Source organism: Bombus vancouverensis, chromosome 2, assembly GCF_051014615.1.
Source record: "Bombus vancouverensis nearcticus chromosome 2, iyBomVanc1_principal, whole genome shotgun sequence".
Taxonomy (NCBI): Eukaryota; Metazoa; Arthropoda; class Insecta; order Hymenoptera; family Apidae; genus Bombus; species Bombus vancouverensis.
Window position 1 is genome coordinate 14,732,219 of NC_134912.1, and position 15,364 is coordinate 14,747,582.

Here is a 15,364-nt window from a genome sequence, read left to right on the forward strand (position 1 = left end):
AATCTAACTGCTTTACTCATTCCTATGTATTACTTTCTAATTTAACGTACTGTGGCTCACCAATACATCCTCGTCCTGTTACTTGTACATTTCTGTGAGACAAGTGACTGACATATTTATTCCACGTTTTAGTTTTGAAAGTAATATTTTCCCTCGTGTGTTTGAAGTATTATTATCAACTAAATTTCTAATTCAGAGAACATTAGTTAAAATTCTTACTTTTGCGTATATAATATTCATGTCTGGTTGAATTCTTTTTGTATTATGTTTTTTTTCTATTATATACATAAACAATAAGTGTCATTCTGCATCTCATGATTTACAAACTCATGGCGATAAAGATATATTATAAAATGCTTTGGAATGCACAAAAGCCATATTTACCAGCATGCATTCTTATATACATACATACATATATTGTAATTTCTTATTAATATCGTACAAAAATAATTGTTAATTTGTACCATCTTTTTCAAGAAAAATGTTGGTTAGTATAATTGTGTGGATGACACACGGGCTAAGTAGATTTATCATAGCAATGTACCGCCACGAGTTGCTTGTGTCTGATATAGAACGTCATCTTACTTATGTGCTCTAATACGGGCGATTCGATGACAGTAGATTCATTTAACATCGCTCATACTATGCTATGCTTCTATTTAGTTTGTATTGGCAAATTTGAGAACTCATTCTTATTTTATTTTCATTATACTATTTATTATTACAAATATTGTTATTCTTATTTAGAATATCTTAAAAATAGCAATGTTTCGTAAATAATAACGAAGTTACAGTTTGAAACTTTTCTCATGAACTTTAGTGTAATTCTGCATTGTCAAGCATTCTTTAAAGTCTACAGTCTACAGGACTTAAAATACCACCTAGGTCACGAGAAAATATTCTACAGATTGCTTGCTACTTCTGGTCACGTAAACATTGAATGGCACATTGCCATTTGATAAAAATACATCATTTTTGCTTCATGAAATCTATTTTTTTATGAGTGCAAAATGACATTCATACGAAATAAGAAAAAAAAAAAGAAAAAATTTCCAGGTTACATTACAAGACCTGTTACTTTATATTATTTAATATTTCATTTGTAAATCTAATATTGGTAAAGCACAACACAATACTTGTGCTAACTATAAAATTCACATTTGTTCTACTATAATATAGTATGACCTAACAGAGAGCAAATATCGTTAATCAATTTGAAACTACTCCACAGAAATATAAAGTTTTCTTTAAATTAAACTACAAACTTGTACCTATACTAGTAACTGGACCTCCAAGCTTTCTTCACGTCAGTGCTTAAACATTTTAATAATATGCCACTAAATTCTTTTTATGGACATGTGTCACGAAATAAAACCGTTGAATCGAGGTTTATTTTTTTCCAATTTCTTATGCTTCCGTCTAAGATTCTTTTTATGGGAAAAGGTTTTTAATCATTTATTGTTATTAGGTAGTCATAGCTGGAGTAAGCGATGAGGCCTTGAGAAAACGTTTGCCACAATTGGCATGGGGTTTAGCGAGACACGGTGGCCCAAGCGCGGCTCAATTGGCCAGGATCACGATGCTTAGGCTCAGACCTGCTCTTCTTCTAGAACAGTTTCTGCAGCCGCAGTGTTTGAATGCAAGAAACGCCAAGGTGAGAATTTTTTGTATTGATTGTCTAATTAAACAACATTATATACAGTTTTACAAATTTAATTAATTTCTATAAAATTTAATTAGAGATTAAACTTTTTTTTATTCATTACAGACTAGGGAAAATACCTTACAGTTGTTAATTTTCTCGCTGGTAACGTTTCCAAGTACAGAATTCAAAGTGGATGCAGTGGCTAATAAGGTGGCTAAGATGGTGAGAGATCGACGACGCAGGGTACGACAGGCAGCGCTTGATACTTTGGCTGTATTGGCTCAAATCTATGAGTCCGAGGTACGTATTTTATAGTATTCATAAGAGAAACTTTATTTATGCTGCATGTACAATGCACAATATTTGAAGATTTTTGAAATTAAATTTTTTCGAGATATTTCTCAATATTCTCACCAAATAGCGCACTAATTTGTCTTTGATGGGACGCACGAATTATTCAAAAACTATTGTTATTCGATTTAGTTCCTTTTTTACGTATCTTAAGTGGTGTAATATAAAAATATCTTTTATATATATTATAATTAAGGAAACGTTAATATAGAATTATTAATCCTATATTCAGGAGGTATTAGCAGCGGGGAAACGTGCATCAGAGGGTCATCATGATGGGGAGGCGATGATGTCTGCCATTAGAGCTCGTCTGGCACGAAAATCTTTGCCTTTAGTCTCTGCTGACGGTCTTGTCATGTATGGTTTGCAAATTTCACCCAACGTTCAAATAGCTACAGGTAAATTATAATTATTTAACATTACCTTTGAATGAAAAATTTTCAAACTTTTACGACATAACTTTTTATTAAAAGTTATTGCAGAAATAAAATTTACATAGACATTTTGATATTTTAAAAGAACAGAATGTAAAATTCCTTTGAATATCCTTTCGATATAGGTATAACATTTAATACATTAATATTGAAAGTTATATGCAAAACTTGATTACATTCGTGTAGGTCCTGATGTCGATTGGATCGTGGCCGGAAGTGGCTCAATCTCACCCAGTATCGGACGTACTAAAGGCCAGGTTATAGCAACGAGGTCAGAAAAGGAAAAACTTGCAAGGTAATTTCCTAAATGATACGAATATAAAGCTAGTATCCATTATTTTCCATTTATGTTTTTTATCATTCTCTTTAATGTCATCATATATCATATATCAAATTAGTAACTAATAGAAAATAGTAAATAATACAAAATTTAGTAAATAATAGAAGATTATAACTGTATTTTCTTTAGAAACGAAAGTGCAAATTACCGTGAAAATCTATGGAGCGACAGACAAAATTTCGTTGCACTTGGAGTCGGTATGCGTTCTAAGCCAGAACAACCTGTTGTATGGCAAATAATTCCAACACAAAATCAGGTAAAATTTCAATATAAATTTCAACAATAACAAATAAAGTACCATACCTAACAAGTAATTATGAGAATTCTTGGATTATATAGATTTAATTCATTTAATTCATAAGAATAGAATAAGAAGGAATGAGAAACTGAATTCCAGCAATTATTAAAAATTTCAATGGGTTTATTAGTAAAACATAAACTAAAAAAAGAGACTTTAAGCTCGTTGTTGACGTTCACTCACTTTATTCTGGAACTGCACTTGCAAGAATTTAAATTATGGTGTATAGCTAAATGTATCGTTTTACCATTTTATACTTTTTACCAGTATGTTAAATGCCCTATTAACAAATAAAGAAATGGAATTATCATATGTTACACGATATGTGTGTAGATCATGATTCGCAATATCTATATTAACGATTAATCGTTTCACGTTACTTGTGAATGAATTCAAGACATTGTGTTGAAAATACACATTTTTCTGTTTTTTTATTCGTTTATCGAGTAAGTAGACATGAGAAAATTTATTCGTAGTGTTGGGTTATTTTTAATTCCGTGTAGAAGATCGATGAAAAATAATTCCGGTGATGATCGATTGGCATTATGTCCCATTTGAATCTTACTGATTTATTAGAGATATTTCAGGTTAGTAGTTTAGGTTGCTGTTAATCAAAAATATGTGGACTATTATAATAATAGTTATGACATATTTAAGCTCATAACAATTGTAATAATTTATTAAATACTATAATTTCATATAAGTGTATGTATCTTTTTTCCAGAACATACAGTGTGAAAATGAACTGAATTTGCAAGCAAATCGAAATATAAGCACAAGTATACGAAATGGTATGTATTATAATTCCAATCTTTTAATATTAATTATACATGCTAATGGTTTTGATATTTTTAGGTGAAGCTTTCAATGCAGACGTAAAATCTCGAAATCAAACGAAAATTTCAGGAACTACTAAAGAATCTGCAAATTATCGTAATATCATCGAAAATAATTTTGAAAGAAAGGTACATTTCATAAAATATATCTGTAGTAATAGTAATTATAATGATTTATATCAATTAAACATATATGTTTCAGGAAAACAACAATAAAACGGAATCTAGAATTCCTGTACTCTATACTCGAGAATGTGTACCAAAGTCTAGTGGCCTCCTAATGGATAAATCGTCTAATTCAGAATTAATGAATGTTAATTTAAAGAGGAGACTAAAGGACAGCACAGAAAACTCTAGCGACTGCGCAAATTCTCAAGAAGAAAATGTTAGGTAGTGTATTTTAATTATTGTGTTTTTTAATTTATTCAAAGAAATAGAAAAATGCATAAAAATTTAATATCTCTTGAATGAGTTAAACTTTGAATAAAGAAAAAGATTGAACACAATTAATGAAATATAAATAGGAGCTGTGGAACTATGTATCATCAAAGAAGAAGAAATCAACAAGAAAAAAGTACAAGTATGCATCATGACAATTATCGATCAGTAAAAAATTTAAATAATGCGAATATAGATAGTAATGTAAGTATTTTTCTCAATTACTAGTATTGGTGATACCATTTAAAATTATATGTACAACAATTATGAACGTGATGAATATTTCAGAATATGGATGAACGTACGAATCAAACATTTTCGGACGGTAACTCTAGAATGTATCAAAAGTTTATGGGAAGAGATCGATATTCAAGGAAATCCGATGTCAAGTCTAAATATCCTCGGTCGAGTTCTATTGAAAGCAATCAGCCTTCACTATCGAGAAATATGCATCAACAAACATTTGTTATGCATAATATGTAAGTATAATTTATTTCACGAGAATAATAAACAATAATAAATATATATGTAATTTATTTTAGTGAAAATTTAAACTCTTTTTTTTATTTTTCAGCTACAACACATCTTCACATAGAGAGGGACGGTTTGTGGATGAAAATTCCTTTCGACCATTACAAACAGCTCCTGCATTAACATATGGGTATAATAAAATTGAAGAAAATAATGATAAAAATATATCACGGGTACTTATTCATTTTTATCAATATATTTAACACATGAAGTGGCGATAAGGTACTATTAAATGATATGTTTACATTACAGATGAGGTTTCATCGTAAAACGAAAGATGTAGCTGCTCAAAAAATTACGGATGTCGAAGTAATATCATCAGATGCCCAGACTAGTGAATATCTTCCTGCAATATGTTCCGAAACCCCTTACAGAAGAAGATTACGTTCTCTGTCTCCATCCCAATTGTACCACCATCAACACTTTGTTAGAACAGCTTCTCATGAAGTCCATGCATTGTCCATGTTTGATATGTAAGTAATATTTTTATTAATTCTTTTCCTTTTCAAATTAATGCGATCAATAACGTAGAAAATTCCTGGAATATGGTTACGATTCGATAATTGTGACTAAAATGTCACCGCGGGTGGTACAATATCTTTAGTTTACAATTAACGGTGCAATTTTATGGTGGTGCTATCGATAGTCCCGTATTGCTGTCGCTTTTTCTAGTTACTATCTGTTGCCTTCGGCCCCTTAGACCTTAGCAAATGATTATTTCCATACTCACATGCATGACAAATTACTGGCTATAATAATGCTAGGCGTATCGTGCAAACTTTTATAACTTCTTAACTATGCTTCTGGGAAGGCGACAAATGCAGAGTTTCCGTAGTTTTACTATCATAACCGCATTGTATATATATACATATAGTAGCTGAGGGAAAATTTCTTAATGGCATTTCTAAGAACACGACAATTCACTTTTTAAGAGCAGACTTTATAAGGATCATTGAATCGGTGATATCAGCACAAATCTACTCTATTTACACGATCGATTTCATGGCAGGGTGTTGAATTGAAGGTGACTCACAGTTTTATCCTTTGAATCGTCCTTAAATGGCGGCGCTTCCATTCTTGTGACGTTGTATATCTAGCCTTTCCAGATTTTTAGGTCAGCTAAATTTCACTGAAAATGAATGATTATAGTATTTCAAAGCGTAGCAAGCTCAGATTATCTATTATTAGACTACGGATATTTATGCAAATTCATATTTTTATAAATATAATTAAAAAGATATTATTTTATAAAATGATAATACTTGCTTTGATATAATTTTGGTAAATTTTAGCAGCTACAGTGCTTGATTTTAAGAAAAGCAATTTTATGTTATAGAAAATGAGCAATAATCCATTGAGGAATACATCCTCGTTCTCGTTTCTGTTTCCCTGATTTACGAACGTCGCGTGAGAGGAAAATTGCGATTGTATTTCGGTTTGAATAACCACGCCACTAAGTGCTATTTACATAACAATTTCAACTCGTTAAGAAGAAATCTCTGCGAATATTGTGTTGCAATTTAGGACGTGGATACCCGAGAAGTTGAAAATATATGTACACATAGAGTGTTACATATATTGCTAGATCATAAGGTAGATCACATTGGTAGATTAATGTGCCGTGTTGGAATTCAAAAACATTCATGATTTAAATTACGAAAGAATTTTATGTTTCAACATTATGCAAATATGTATTATCGCAGATAACCTTTTAGTACTATTATTAACTTACTAACTTCGATATAATTATCAAGGATTTATTTATTAAAATAAAAGCCCTGTATACAATGTTATATGTATATAATGTATTTAATATCAAAATAATAATATCAATATTTTAATTTAAAAAATTGGAAGAAGTGGAAATTTAATTGGAAAAATTAAAAATAAAATGAAAAAGTAATAATTGATTTACCGGAAAGGTTAATAATTAAAGCAAAAAACAAATTCAATAATTTATGATGTGATAACCTTGGCATGATCTTGGGCTTAGTTACGCTTCCTTAAAATGTCTGTAAACAGATCAATTTTTACGGCTTCCAGGGATTAAATATAATCAATACAATTGCATTCTTAATAAAATATTTGAATGGAGAAAATTATATATGAAAAGCACTTAAACCAAAAATATTCTACAATAGGTGCTGATAACATATTCATACGGGAAAGGTTCGCAATTGGAAAAGGTTAAATTACATAATTATTAGGTCATAAATTCATGTAACATTTCTCTACTTCTCTCATAACATATGCAACCATTGGTACGGTCTCAATAGTAAAATAGTAAAAATAAAAAAAAAAATAAAAGTTGGAAATGCATTGAAAGAAATAAAGAAATAAGCAAAACTTATAACACAAAAAGAACAGTCTGAAATGTCATAATATAACACTTGTTCATTTTCACTTTTGACGCCTATACCCTCGTGTACGTTTCCACCCCTATGTCTAAGGGGGGTTCTTGCGGTCAGTGTATAGCCATTCAATATGGTATCGCGGGGTTACAAGTGAACCGAGAACCAGAAGGGGAGGTAGGAGTGAAGGGAAGTGGCAGCGGTCAGCGTCGAGACAGCCGACGTTTAACATGAGCACAGTCGTGCATGTGGCGTTATTTGTCGCGTCGTTAGAATTCCCTTTTTGCCCTCTCTCTATTTTGTTCATTTTCATTCTTAAAAACCAGAAAAAAAAATCCATTGAAGGATTTTCACTTTGGTGAAATTTGTTAAAGTGATTTCAAAATGATCCGAAGATTAATAGTTCGCGATTATGTGCTCGAGTGTGGTGTAATTTCAGTTTAACAGTTCAGTTTAATTGCCGCGAAACTACAACGATCGATCGGTGCGTGCGCCATAGATCCAGATAGTTTTCTTCGTAGCTTTGCTTTTTAAATTTCATAAGGAATTTGGTGATGGTAAAAGTTAAAAAAAGTTAAATTCGATATTTATCTTATCTGGTATCAATTTGTATTAGAAAAGTAGTGTTTTGTTATGGAAATCTGTTGATTTTTTAATTATCTCAATTCTTCTGTATATTTTTTTTTTTAATAATTTTCGCCCCTTAGAGTGTACGTGTAATTTGGAACTTAAGTTTCTATTTGGAAATGAAGTTTCTATTGCTAGAGAAATAGGATACTATAGTTTAATAATATTCTTTACTTCTATTTAATTCGTTATTTTATTTAATATGTTGTTTAATATTATTTGATTTTTTTTGTTTAGTATATTTTGTTAACTGTTAATGAGCTCAAAATTTTCCGCTATATAATTATACATATTTGCGTATGCCGTCAGATAAAGAGCGTTCCATAACAGGTTGTTAATCGATCATTCGTTAACCTTAGGAATATAAACATGAAATGTAGCAGAAGCTCCAGAATAGCATATGAAATTTGAATTGCATATTGTCTAGACACGTGAAATCTACTGCTTCAAAATATCTTCTAACTTCCGCAATTACAAAAGATATTACTATAAACAGAATATACTTAATTTATATTGAAAAAATATTGTGTTATATTATTATAATTTTCAAAAGACTACTGACTATTATTCCTAAGGTCTCTCATCAGATGTATAGCCGAACAAAGATTATTTATCGATTGTACTGTATAGATTCGATATAATTTATAATTCACTTGTAATACTATTTTCATGGTAGATCAATAATCAGTTTGTAAATATCTTTGCGTTGGTAAATAAATTACGTTCGAAAGGATTGCTTAAAAATGATATCTTTTCAGGATTTGATATATTTTTTAATTAATAAATGAAGGAATATACAAAGTACTATAATTATTACATTACATGATAATGTGATAGCATAGTAATTAGTTAATGTAATACAACCCCTTTTGCCATCATCAAATAGTAAACAATTAATATAATACTAAATATCCTATAAAAAATTTTCTATACATTAAATAATACGCAATTTTCTAAAATTATAAAGATAACCTGGATCATTATAACTATTAAACACAAATAAACTAAAGACGTCAGATATATTTGATTAATTGCGCCAAGTGTAGAAGAAATACGAGTGAATCGTGAAAGGTAAAGAATGAGACAAGTTAATAGTGCTAAAATAACTTCGATAAACTACGTAAACAGCGCTAGTGTCATGGCAAGGACTTTCGATCGTGATCGATGAACCATTATCAATCAAAATGATCTTTAAGTACTGTGCTTGGCCTGAAGAAGCCGACAAGGCGACAGTGTTGAAATGCAGAGAGTCGAATTCGATCGAGAAAGATGAGAATTTCAATGAAGAACCTGGTAATCCAAGGAGAAAGGAATATAAAATCGCGAACACTATTCTTCGTTATTGCCCGTGCGCCTTTAGATGTAGGCAACCAGTGGATATCGGAAAGGAAGAGGAAGATTCTATTTCGACAATTGTTACCACTGTTAATACCACTCCTGTAATTCCTTTGAGGTTAAATTCGAGTAATGACACGGTGTATGTTTTCAAAACAAATAAATAAAATATTATAACTATGTAGTACATTATAGCTGTATAGTTTGTGACTCTTCGATATTCATCAAAATAATGTTTTATGCAGAAAAGATAGTCGTGTTGATACGTATAGAAAAATCTATAGTGTATAACGTAAATTATAATAGTATACGATGAATCGGTACAAGTTTTTGTATATTGTACTTTTTATGAATAAAGAAAAAATAATCAACTTTCGTCGTCGAAAATTTTGTTTCAGAGATAAAGCAGTGAACGAAGAAGAATATAATGAAAAAAATAAACATCATTTTCTACCAGACGACCATTTCGGTGTGAAAACAGTAGATGCAATTGAAGCACAATATGAAGGTATTTATAAGGTGTAATAATATTAGATACTAAATAATTAAATAATTAAATAGTTTATAGTAAATTTTGATTAGATAATTAAATAACAATTTTTCAATCGAAATTATGAAATAAATTATATGAATAAATTCTTAAGTTTAAACTATATTATAAAATTATTCATCAAGAAATTTCTTATTCGTGAAATAGTTGAATTTAACATTTTCTTACATCATCCATAGCCAAACAAATAGATTAGAGCTTGAAAAATGGATTATAAAAACCATTGAAGCGTTCAAGTAAACTTTTAAGCATTAAAAGCGATACATAATAACCTGTGGGACCTGCTGGAACGATCGAAAGTCCACGAACTGGAACGCGAGGTTCTTAACCTCGGACGATGTAATCAATATTTTGCTCGTAACGTTTAAATTACCTAAACGAGCAATTTTTTACTAAAAAAAAGAAGTAGGAAAAATCTTCTCTCCTTATAAAGAGCAATCAATATTTTTCTGACGTAAAGTTTGAAATAATCGTAAATAGGCTAAAATAAAAAAAAAGGGAGACTAAATTTCTCTACAGTCTTAAACTTTCAATGCCACTTAAAATACCATTATTAACCATGGAATAATATCTGGTCTCTTTCTTTCTCATTTTTATTTTTAAGTAATGAACTACTTCGTTTCGAGATATAGATGAATCGAAGATAAACATATATAAACCGAATGGTTTGAGACGTAATTTAGATCGAGATTAGCATAAGATACGCCATCATGTATGGAAATATCCAGACTGATTCTTGCGTGGATAATATATTTCAGCATTTTTCATTTCATTGCGTGGCAGAATATTTGTATGTTGTTTTCTTTCTTTCAGTCTATATCGTGGTTTAATTCGCATAAATATGAATATTCAGCATATCGATTTTGGTATTTAGATCGGAAGTCAGATAAATGAGTCTGCGGTCTAGACATTTGCGCGTTAGCTCATTATTATAATTCTATATTATAAACTCTTTTTTTTATTTTATTCAAAATATTGAATTATATTAACACTTAAATTCTGAAATATGTTATTACTATCTATTATTGAATAGCCTGGTCTACTTTTCAGTGGATGACCAAGAACTTTCATCATCAGACGCCTTAGAAAATAACTACCACCAAGATACCGAACAGGACGTACAAGATACTCAAGATGACAGTGATTCCAGATCGTCTACTCCCGATAGACAAAATGTGGACGCTGCATTTGATATTATCAGCGGTCAATCGAGTCCTTCTGGTCGAGACACCGTCGATTTTATTGTAAATATTAATCCTAACAGTGTTTCATAATAACCATTATCTCTTTTAAAGGATATTTATTTATTTAAATGTATTGCGAATGAATTATAACATAATTATAAAAATCCTATTTTAGATTACATTGGACCAAAAAAATGGAACTGGAACCGAAGCAACGATTACGTCGATCGACGACGATGGATCCAAAGACTGGAGCAGCGAAGAAGAGCTAAAATTTGGAAGTGAAAGCCGTGTGGTATCCAGAAACTCGGAACGCGTTAAATATCTCGAAGATAATCAAAACGAGAGCGAATTCAGCACGTCAGATGAAAATGCAAGAACAGATGAAGTGTCGAGCCTCCAAGAAAGATCTATTGTATCCATTTTGACGGCTGAACGAGCGTTAACAAATGAAAGCTTACAAACATCCAGTGATATTCTGCATTCGGACTTCCAAAATGAAGAGCCATCGCTTTCGAGAATGTCCACCAGTCCTAAAAAATCCAGTCGATCACCAAGTAGAAATTCCGTCGATTTTGAGACATCGAAGTCACCAAGGCGTAATTCTCGAGGCAGTCCGCGTAAATTGGTTGGTTAATAAATATAAAATCATAATTAGATTGCAGTCGTTTATGCAACTACGAGTAACTTAAATGTACAAAAATATACAGAATGCATGCATTATATAAAATGTTATAGAAATATATATTATGTAATGATATTTGTCGTGGTTTTCATTTAGAGATCATACAGAAAAATTTGTTTAAATTTCATAGCATCGATTGTAATCTATAAATGAGAGAATTGTCTTTTTTGAACTAAACAATATATTTCGATTAAACCCACTAAAAAGCAATTAGGATCTTAAAAATTCTAAGAGTGTTGTATTATGTTCTTTTCGCAGAGTTTTGAATTGGAAGATAAAGATTCGGCGGATTCGGGTGAAGACAAAACAGTTTCTTCTACGGTGCAGTGCGATTCTATCCAGTTGGAAGAACCAACCCAGTCACGCAGGGGATCGCAATCAGAAGACTCCCCAGCCATCATCATTGCCTCCAGGCCTCATTCATCCACTGAGGTTTCCAATTATGTTGAAAGTCATTTAAATAGTGCTATCCAAATAGAAGAAAATGATAATGCCCTGAGGGTAAGCCACTAGAATACAAATAAATATTTTGATTTAAGGTTTTTTGTATTTTCATTGATAATAAAAATACTTCCTTTCAGTTTGTTAATGAATCTAATGAGAATAATAATTTGGAAGATGGACAAAGTAGAGATAGTTCCAGTGAAACGAATACGGAACCAGGAATTTTAAAGATCGAAGTAATATAATTTTCCAAAAACATTTCTTTAAATCTTGAGGACTTTTATTACGAAAATAGATCTATATATATTAAATAATTTTTGTATTTAGAGTCAATCTGTGGAGCCAATTGTTACGACTAAACGAAAACCCTCCAGGGTCCCTCGGGTTGCAGTAAGAGGTCGAAGCAAAGGAAACTCGGAGAAAACGGAAAAGATAAAGCCGACAGTACAACAGTGTTTTGCTCAACTTGAGAATAAAGACTGGTAAATATCACCAAGATAATTAAATGAAGTTAAATTAGAAAAAAAATTTTACATTATTTAAAATTACTATAATCTTAATTTAATTGATTAATGATTAGTATTGTTAATATCCTTCTGCAATATTTAACAGCATATTCAACTTCTAGCCTTTAATGGAACAGCTACAAAAATCTGAATAGATGGGATCAACTGCTATAATTAGATTTTTATTCTACTTTCAGGGAAATTACTATGAAAGGGTTGAAAACTTTGTCCCAGATCGCAAAACAACAACCAGAATACCTGGACGTATGCGCTGCCCCAACGATAAGCCGGCTTTTAGGTCGCCAAATAAAAAGTCTCCGATCGCAAGTGGCGAGAACCGCATGCTTGACAGCTGGCGATATTTTTAGCTCGCAGATTCGTGGCATAGATCAAGTAAATTATCATAGCATTTTTTAAATACATTAATCTCTTCATTCTTCTAATGAGAATTTTTATTTTTGATAGGATTTCGATGATATAGCCGGGTCATTGCTCCACAGGACAGCAGATACCAATCGATTTCTTCGGGCAGACAGTAACGCAGCCTTGGACCGAATGATAGAACATCTTCCACCTCATAAAACGATTGCTGTCATCGTACTACGTGGTGCAAGGTAAACTATTTATCAATTAGTAATATATAGAATTCATAATTTATTCTCATTTATGTATTATTTACTTAGTCATCAAAATGCCATAGTAAGAGCAGCCACGGCTAGATTGTTGGCTTCTATAGTCGATCGGATAGGACCAGAACATACTCTAATTTTACCGAGGGACGTGAAGGATAAGCTACTTTCTACGGGTGCAAAGTTATTAATCGATGGAAATCTCGATACTAGGTAATAACATGTATAAGTTTACTCATAATTTTCATGACTTTGTGAATTTCTTGACTTTCATGAATTAATATTTTTATAAACGATTTTATAGAAACCACGCAAAAAGGATGTTCCGACGTCTTTCGCACTGCGAAGGATTTCGAAAAGCTCTAACAGATGCCGTGCCGGAAACAACTTTAAGACATATCGACAAGACCCTGAAAACCCTTTAGTCAACCAATTGGTCGTGTAATCTCGCACGTCGCTTTGCCATCTAGATCTAATTCATCCAACAAAACTGCTTTTTGCGAAAAGTGAAACTGAAGCTATTAATTTGAGTTTCAGTAATATATTCAATACGACCTTCGTGCACGGGGAAAAATGATAGGATTTCACGTAGATTATGGAAAAAATTTTCACCTTGTTGGTATTTTTTCCTCCATGCACGAATACGTATTTCTTCCCTGACGTTTAATCGCACGATAGCTATGGACGAAAAGTGGAAGCATGATTGCTCTAGTCGACTGACTTTAACTTTCCAAACATTTTGATACTCTGATGTACATCCGTACATTTCTTTTTTATACCATTGTATAAGCAGTGTACTTAGAAACAAGAGAGAAACTTATTTACATAATGTGGATTTTTAGGATTTTGTTTTCCTGAGCCATTGTCACTTTATGATACGTTTGTGTGTGTCTCTTTCTTTTTGATAAAACTTAAGAGAATCTTCAAGACTTCAGTTTTTAATAAAATGTTTTTTTGCATCTTTTGTTAAGTGAATAGATAGCTGGATAAATTTCAAATATATAGAATTCACATTATGTAAATAATCTGTGCTCAATTATCAAATATAAGCATCATTCTGAAGAAAGAAGAGAACATATTAAAACTAGGATATGTAAAATAATTTTTACTTTTAAACCTAAAAGATGAAGAAATTTAATGTTATATAACATGTTATTTATCAAATAATATTTCACTTTGTAGTCAACAATTCGTTTCAATTAGGTGAAAATTATTTTCAGTAACGCTTGTACTTAAAACATTGTGCCTTAAGAAACCAAAAACTTTTATTATAATTACAAAAGATTTATACAAAGTTATGTTAATGAGAATTACATTTGCATTAATGTAATGTAATAATGATTTACTAAAATCATAATGCTCAATCTATTAATTAGACGAATTATAATTTATAATAATCATTATTGTTTAGTAAAAATATTTATCGGAATTAAAATTTAGTTGTTCAGTAGGTATTGCAAATTTTAATAACGTGAAACTAATTAGATTATAAAAAATGAAGGAAACAATTTATTTAAATTTCTCAGATATTTACGTATGTATTTTCATTCGAACAAACACTCGTCCCTATACACAACTGTTAATACAATAAAATGTGATATAAGAGAAATAGTATTATGTATCGAGTTCTACTAAAAACTAAGTTTTTAAAACCACATAAATCTACAGAAGGAAAGATTGTATGGGAATTTAATAATGTTTTTTACTTCACCAACTCTTCTACAAGAAGTTGCAGGAAGAAAATTATAAGTAAATTTTATTGAGAGAAGAAAGGAATACATTGCTGATGGCAATGATTCCATTTCAAACAGACCAAAATTCACTATTGTTCATTTAGATAACGATATTACAAATATTATTTACGTCAAATAATTGGAATATATTATTTTATAATATAATATAAAATATTACATTATATTAAAGATTATAATAAAAATTTCGAAGTATCAATAAAAATTTATATTAACCATTTTGAAAACGTTATACTACGATCCATCTTTTTAATTACAATTTTTCATAAGTCTTCGTTCCTTTTTTTATAAAACAACTGAAACACTGAATTGAAGTGATATCTTCACGTTGATTATTAATATTAAAGGTTTATAAAAATATTTTCCCCTAGAATGGAGGAGTGGATTTCAATGGGCGAAAAAAATATCAAGTTAATTATACATACCATC

At 30.7% G+C, this 15,364-nt stretch overlaps 1 protein-coding gene across 2 annotated transcripts in view; it reads left to right on the top strand.

Annotated features, from left to right (window-relative positions):
• LOC117163172 (uncharacterized) overlaps positions 1-15,141 on the top strand; it is a 29,590-nt gene extending 14,449 nt beyond the window's left edge. The window contains exons 6-27 of one of the 2 annotated variants that reach the window (XM_076625407.1): positions 1,469-1,654; positions 1,769-1,945; positions 2,229-2,394; positions 2,617-2,725; positions 2,900-3,026; positions 3,802-3,859; positions 3,924-4,033; positions 4,107-4,294; positions 4,429-4,546; positions 4,631-4,821; positions 4,917-5,046; positions 5,126-5,346; positions 9,585-9,694; positions 10,787-10,980; positions 11,096-11,548; positions 11,864-12,106; positions 12,187-12,285; positions 12,377-12,531; positions 12,753-12,948; positions 13,021-13,169; positions 13,239-13,397; positions 13,489-15,141. In XM_076625407.1, the coding sequence (XP_076481522.1) occupies positions 1,469-1,654; positions 1,769-1,945; positions 2,229-2,394; positions 2,617-2,725; positions 2,900-3,026; positions 3,802-3,859; positions 3,924-4,033; positions 4,107-4,294; positions 4,429-4,546; positions 4,631-4,821; positions 4,917-5,046; positions 5,126-5,346; positions 9,585-9,694; positions 10,787-10,980; positions 11,096-11,548; positions 11,864-12,106; positions 12,187-12,285; positions 12,377-12,531; positions 12,753-12,948; positions 13,021-13,169; positions 13,239-13,397; positions 13,489-13,609 (3,660 nt within the window). In that variant the 3' untranslated portion in view covers positions 13,610-15,141. Of the gene's footprint in view, positions 1-1,468; positions 1,655-1,768; positions 1,946-2,228; positions 2,395-2,616; positions 2,726-2,899; positions 3,027-3,792; positions 3,860-3,923; positions 4,034-4,106; positions 4,295-4,428; positions 4,547-4,630; positions 4,822-4,916; positions 5,047-5,125; positions 5,347-9,584; positions 9,695-10,786; positions 10,981-11,095; positions 11,549-11,863; positions 12,107-12,186; positions 12,286-12,376; positions 12,532-12,752; positions 12,949-13,020; positions 13,170-13,238; positions 13,398-13,488 lie in introns of both variants that reach the window. The other variant, XM_033345214.2, reaches the window with a different exon arrangement.
• Positions 15,142-15,364: the final 223 nt, after the last annotated feature.